The sequence below is a fragment of the Triticum urartu genome, chromosome 6, assembly GCF_003073215.2.
Source record: "Triticum urartu cultivar G1812 chromosome 6, Tu2.1, whole genome shotgun sequence".
Classification (NCBI taxonomy): domain Eukaryota; kingdom Viridiplantae; phylum Streptophyta; class Magnoliopsida; order Poales; family Poaceae; genus Triticum; species Triticum urartu.
The window spans coordinates 544,068,160-544,075,479 of NC_053027.1; the positions used below are offsets into that span (position 1 = coordinate 544,068,160).

General features: G+C 44.3%; 1 protein-coding gene across 1 annotated transcript; it reads right to left on the minus strand.

Moving 5' to 3' along the window:
• Positions 1 to 3,269: 3,269 nt before the first annotated feature.
• LOC125515108 lies at positions 3,270 to 5,596 on the minus strand. The gene is made up of 3 exons (XM_048680536.1): positions 5,018 to 5,596; positions 4,069 to 4,935; positions 3,270 to 3,974 (listed from the first exon to the last, which is right to left on the minus strand). The coding sequence occupies exons 1-3, from the start codon at positions 5,048 to 5,050 to the stop codon at positions 3,501 to 3,503; spliced, it is 1,374 nt and encodes a 457-aa protein (XP_048536493.1). The 5' UTR covers positions 5,051 to 5,596; the 3' UTR covers positions 3,270 to 3,500.
• Positions 5,597 to 7,320: the final 1,724 nt, after the last annotated feature.

Genomic DNA, 7,320 nt, shown 5'->3' on the forward strand with positions numbered 1-7,320 from the left:
CCGTTGCATGGCAATCCCTACTCACTCACATTGATATCTATTGATGGGCATCTCCATAGCCCATTGATACGCCTAGTTGATGTGAGACTATCTTCTCCTTTTTGTCTTCTCCACAACCACCATTCTATTCCACCTATAGTGCTATGTCCATGGCTCACGCTCATGTATTGCGTGAAGATTGAAAAAGTTTGAGAACATCAAAAGTATGAAACAATTGCTTGGCTTGTCATCGGGGTTGTGCATGATTTAAATATTTTGTGTGGTGAAGATAGAGCATAGCCAGACTATATGATTTTGTAGGGATAACTTTCTTTGGCCATGTTATTTTGAGAAGACATAATTGCTTAGTTAGTATGCTTGAAGTATTATTATCTTATGTCAATATTAAACTTTTGTCTTGAATCTTATGCATCTGAATATTCTTGCCACAATAAAGAGAATTACATGGATAAATATGTTAGGTAGCATTCCACATCAAAAATTCTATTTTTATCATTTACCTACTCGAGGACGAGCAGGAATTAATCTTGGGGATGCTGATACGTCTCCAATGTATCTATAATTTTTGATTATTCCATGCTATTATATTATCTGTTTTGGATGTTTATGGGCTTTATTATACACTTTTATATTATTTTTGGGACTAACTTATTAACCTAGAGCCCAGTGCCAGTTTTGTTTTTTTCCTTGTTTTAGAGTATCGCAGAAAAGGAAAATCAAACAGAGTCCAATTGACCTGAAACTTCACGGAACTTATTTTTGGAACGGAAGCAATCCAGAAGACTTGGGGTGTACGTAAGGGAAGCAACGAGGAAGGCACGAGGCAGGGGGTGCGCCTACCCCCCTGGGCGCGCCCTCCACCCTAGTGGGCCCCTTGTGGCCCCCTGATGTATTTCTTCCTCCTATATATACCAATATACCCTAAAACCATCGGGGAGCACAATAGATCGGGAGTTCCGCCGCCAGAATACTCCGTAGCCACCAAAAACCAATCTAGACCCGTTCCGGCACCCTGCCGGAGGGGGAAATCCCTCTCCGGTGGCCATCTTCATCATCCTGGCGCTCTCCATGACGAGGAGGGAGTAGTTCTCCCTCGGGGCTGAGGGTATGTACCAGTAGCTATGTGTTTGATCTCTCTCTCTCTCTCTCATGTTCTTGAGGTGATACGATCTTGATGTATCACGAGCTTTGCTATTATAGTTGGATCTTATGATGTTTCTGCCCCCCTCTACTCTCTTGTAATGGATTGAGTTTTCCCCTTTGAAGTTATCTTATCGGGTTGAGTCTTTAAAGATTTGAGAACACTTGATGTATGTCTTGCCGTGCGTATCTGTGGTGACAATGGGATATCACGTGATTCACTTGATGTATGTTTTGGTGATCAACTTGCGGGTTTCTCCCATGAGCCTATGCATAGGGGTTGGCACACGTTTTCGTCGTGATTCTCCGGTAGAAACTTTGGGGCACTCTTTGAGGTTCTATGTGTTGGTTGAATAGATGAATCTGAGATTGTGTGATGCATATCGTATAATCATACCCACGGATACTTGAGGTGACATTGGAGTATCTAGGTGACATTAGGGTTTTGGTTGATTTGTGTCTTAAGGTGTTATTCTAGTACGAACTCTAGGGTTGTTTGTGACACTTATAGGAATAGCCCAACAGATTGATTGGAAAGAATAACTTTGAGGTGGTTTCGTACCCTACCATAATCTCTTCGTTCGTTCTCCGCTATTAGTGACTTTGGAGTGACTCTTTGTTGCATGTTGAGGGATAGTTATATGATCCAATTATGTTATTATTGTTGAGGGAACTTGCACTAGTGAAAGTATGAACCCTAGGCCTTGTTTCAACGCATTGCAATACCGTTTGTGCTCACTTTTATCATTAGTTACTTTGCTGTTTTTATATTTTCAGATTACAAAAACCTTTATCTACTATCCATATACCACTTGTATCACCATCTCTTCGCCGAACTAGTGGACCTATACAATTTATCATTGTATTGGGTGTGTTGGGGACACAAGAGACTCTTTGTTATTTGGTTGCAGGGTTGCTTGAGAGAGACAATCTTCATCCTACGGATTGATAAACCTTAGGTCATCCACTTGAGGGAAATTTGCTATTGTCCTACAAATTTCTGCACTTGGAGGCCCAACAACGTCTACAAGAAGAAGGTTGTGTAGTAGACATTAGTAAGGAGCTAGAGGTGTACCCGAAGTTCATCAAGAAAGGTGATTCTGCCATTGTGAACATGATTCCCACCAAGCCCATGGTTGTGGAGACCTTCGCCACCTACCCTCCCTTTGGCCGTATCACTGTGCATGACATGAGACAAACTGTTGCTGTTGGTGTCATCAAGGGCGTGGAGAAGAAGGATCCTACCGGTGCCAAAGTTACCAAGGCTCCGCGCCATCAAGAATAAATGAGTGCTTCAGTATTTGCCATCAAGTTATCTAGCAGAACTTGTAGTGTAAAGTCCTTTTTTGGAGAATTTTTAGTGTCCACTGTAAGAAGTGCTTCAGAACTAACAAATTGCAGTCTGTCTTACATAGTGTCCTTTGTAAGAAATGGATATTAGGTTCTCTTCTTCTTTTTTGCCAGAAAATATTCATGTGTACTTGATGTGAAGGGTCAGAATGACTCATTGTCCAGGTTAAATAGTAATACTACTACTTTGCTATCTTATACCAAGAGAAAGCAAGCTGCTATTAAGATGTCTGCCATCGATTTATCTAGCACAAGCGAAATCAAAACATCCAGGGCACAAACCCACTCTGGCATCGAGTTATCTAGCATAAGTTGTAGTGTAAAAGCTTTCTTTGGATAATTTTTAGTGTCCGTTGTAAAAAGTGCTCGCAAGAGCGAATGAACTGCTGGTCTTGCATAATTTTAGTGTAAAAACTTTCCTTGGGTAATTCTCTGTGTTGCTCTCTGGTTTGTCAGAAAAATACCCAAGTGTTTGTTTCAGCATATGGTGCTTCTGTGTGATGTTCAGAAAGTTAATTCAAACATAGATGAGTGTAAACGCAAATATCTGGTCATGCACAATTTTCCTTCAAAAGGAACATCAAAGCACGTACCATTGCAATAAATTGTCTAATTATTATTTCAACACTGGTGTGCATAATGATGAAGTGATGTCAACTTGTTTCTAAACTTCACCATAGTTCACAATTATTATTTCCACAGGATGCATCACAAACACCATAATACTTCCCAATAATTAAAAAGCTTCAATTGAAATGAAAGCGTACAAGCACAATAACTTTCATCAACTCCTTCCATTTATGAAGACGATAGTACATATGACTTAAAAACTGCAACATACTACTAACTCTGTAAAGAAATGCAGACGTTTTAGGTCACTAAAGTAGTGATCTAAACGTCCTACATTTGTTTACAGAGGGAGTACCATAGTAATGTTATGCATCTCATTTTTCCAATTAGGACTGTAAGTGAACCACAGCACCCGAAGCCAAACCCAACCCCTCAGTTATCTACTTCCGCTCCTCGGTTGTCGGTGGATATCTTGATGGACAAACATTGTCATGGATCTCAGGATCCAAGTCACCATAGCGCCCACACACCTTTCTGCCGTACAAAGATATCTCTGTTATATTAACCGCATGTTCCACAACACATCCTATGCATCTCATAAAATTGTCATCGGGTTGGAACCCATAGATGGTGAGCTTAGCCAGATTCTTGTTCTTGAAATCAGGGGCATATGGCTTCCACTTCACGTCTGCCTTTTCGCAGAAACAATATTTCTTCCGCAACTCTTTGTTTGTTATCATTATGCACCAATGATCCCACACTGTGATGCACAACTCTTTTAGGGAGGGTGCAACTTTAAGAATAAACATTGTCCAAGCTAAATCACATCCTTCAGGAAGATGGTCCAGATTCACATGTTGTAATTTGTTGAGCACAGGCGTGACTAGTTTTGGGCATTCTGGTAGAATCCAAATCTGGGATAAAAAACGTTTAACAAAATTACTGTTGATACATATACCCATCATAAAGTGAGAATGGACAGGTATGATACAAATGACTAATGGGTACCTTTTCACTTCCAAAATCCAGATGCAGATCGCCTAGGGAAGGAACATTAGCAAGGAGCTGACTTAACTCGAGAGTCTTGTCCGAACGAATGCCAGTTTTAATAAGGCTCAGCTTTGAAAGCTGTGGTAGAAAACCAAAATACAACGGATACTCAGAAGAGAACCAATTATCATAGGTCAACCGTTGGAGTTTTGGTAGACATATCTCGACCTCAATCTCAACAAGTTGATCATGTTCTACTTGCACCACAGAATGGAACCCTGAGTCACAACGGGTTAAACGCAAATACTCCAAGCGCTTGGAAGTGCTGAGGATCTTGGGAATGTCCAGTTCACCAAACCTCATATTTTCCAGCAACAGGCTCGTAAGGCCAGCAAATGCACGCGGACAAGCACCAAATAAATCATTGAACTGTTTCGCAAACTGGAGGAGGTCAGCAGAAGAGCAGAGGCCATGATGCTTCTTCGTTACAATCTCAAACTCAGCTGTGCCAACCTTCTGGGTTGCCATGGCACGGGCGACAGATCTTCCAATGGTGAGAGAGTTATCAGGCAACAAGACAAATCTAATTTTGAGTTCGCTGATGGTAACTTCCGGGCTCCTTGTGCTCAAGATGATATCCGTTACATGAGCCACAACACGGTTGGTTCTGAGCACTTGCTTGAGGCTGAAAGTTAGGTAGAAGCGCAAGAGCATGGTAGGGAGCTTCAGCAATTGCTTGGAGAGGATGCAAGTCCTTATAGCATCGAGCGTGTCCAACCTCTCCAGAATGTTGAGCAGAAGGTCATTGGGCAGATTGCTAAGCCTGTTTTCGATTACATTGCTTGCAGCGGCTTCGTCGCGAGTTGCTTTTTGCGTTGCATTTAGCTGGAACAACAAATAATCAGCATTTTGAGGATGAACCTTAGGTTGTGTACAAAACACCAGGCACAAAAGAAGCAGCACTTACATTGCGTCTGCGACGACTGCTTTTGTTCTTCATGGCTGATGATCGGATCAACAAATGTCTTTGCCGTATGTACTTTGTTGGATCTGTGACAATGGCGGACGCCCGAGCTGGCCTGAAATCGCCCTCCTTCTCCTCCTGTTGTGTTTATTTAGGCCGACGCCACAAAGCAGACTAATCTCCTTCGAAAGGGAGGAGGATCGTGATTAAAAGTTTTGAGCAAACAGACTCTGAATTCGAAATTAGTCCTCTCTTCCCCGATTGCACAAGGAAATCAACTCTTCTCCCGCCCCCGTCTCCCGCCAGATTGCTTCCCCTAAACGCAGCCAGGCGTAATAACACAGTTGGTGGCCGACGGCGGAGGGGAGTGGTGGCGGCCGACTGCGGACGGTAGGGGCGGGGTCTGCGTTGTCACAGGGATGGCCGCGGAGGAGAGTGGTGGCGGCGGGCGGCGGGCGACGCAGGGGATGGCGGCGGGCGACGCAGGGGATGGCGGCGGGGTAGAGTGGTGGTGGACGGCGGTGGAGCGGGAGGGGTTGCCGAAGGGGCGGCGCCTGCGGCCGAGTGGATAGATCCGCACGAGTTTTCTTTTTCGGTTATGCTTCCTCGTATGCTAGCATTTTTTTACAGAGAGATTTTTTCTCAAAAAAAAACAATTTTTTTTACAATCAAAAACCGTAACATGGCCAAGTTTTTGGGCAACATGGTTCGCCTCTCTAGGGCAGTAAATTTATTTAGATAAGTTCCTTTTTATAGAAAAATACATTAATATCGTGAATATACCAATTACACTCTGCATCAATAAGGCATCGAAAGACATCAGGGATGAACACACCCAAAAACAAAAATAAAAAAGATAGAAATATAAAAACAAAGACCTCGTCGCAGTGATGAAACACTCACAACAACAACACTCTAACCACCACCAAAAACGACACCCGGATTACATAAGAGGTTCTCCAAAAGCGACGCCTCCAGGAAGGAAATAATGCACACGCGTTGTTGTCGCCCGATCAATGATCTTGAGTTTTCACCCTGGAGAGAGTCTGAGATCCCAAAAACAATGCCTTTGCAAGACCATTGTCAGGTACAACCAATGAAGGCCAGACCTTGGGCTTTCACCCTGGAGATCATGGCTCGGTGGTCGAGAAGCACCCCCAAAAATGTTGTACACATGTGTTGCCACCCCCTCCTAACAAGGTCGCCGCTGCAAGTCTTCAACACCGGACACACAGGAAAAAAAACTATGCCGCCATTCTTCAATGCAACCAAAACTCCTCTCTGCCGTTACAAGTCTCTAATCACAGCCACCATGACTTTCTTCACCACTGTCAACACCGTGGAAATCTATACTTAGACATGTCCCATGGCACTAACAAGGTAGCGAAGCTTCGCGCCATGCCCTCCTGAAGCCTCTCTAGCCAAAGATGAGGGCACGCCCGACCGGATCAATTCTAATCTTGGTATCCAGTGGCGCCATGCTCCAAAAGCTGAGATATCTGAGTGAAAGACAGGAACCTGTTGGTGTCCAGATCGAGGAGGCTGGCATGAAGTAGATCGAAATTTTGGAGCATAAAGAATAGGAAGGCCAACCACTGCAGGACTCCCCTGGATCCCGACGGGTCGGATCTGGGCAGTGCCGCCACTGGCTGCCGCTAACCCAGACGAGAACTGCCGCCTCGACCAGCCCTCCATGACCGGGACGAAGAACCGAAGACCGGTCACCTCCAAGCTCTGCCCAGCGCCGCCGCGCCCCCGATCGTCGGCCCGCGCCGCGCCCCTAGATGCGGAGAGGAGAGAGGTCCCCGCCGCCGCCAACACCAACCAGGCTTTGCCCGACGGTGGCGAGGGTAGAGGATGGAGGAGGGGGATGCTACTCCGGCCGCGATTGGATAACCTCCCGTGACGCGCTCGCCAGGCGTGTCGCAGGAGCGATCCGTTTTTCACACTTGGTTTGGTTGGATCTGAGATAAGTTCCTATAGCTGAAACCCTAAATTTTAGCCCACAAAACTTAACTCTTCAGATAAAACAGCTTCTAAACAAGCACCTAAATCTTCACTCCCTAAAGAAATTTCTTTGCAAATTTTTCTAAGGGTGTGGCTAGGTCTCAATCGATTGCGATTTAACCAAATCTTAATCAAATGACTTAAAATGCAAGAGAGCGAGAGAGAGAGAAATAAAAAACTGAAAAGAAATTTTCTACACGAATCTCAATTGAAGATATCACGGATATAGCACCGACTAAGACTCTGAGACTTAGTGAGACTGTTTCTCTAACTTTTGATTTACATACTTCACTTCAACT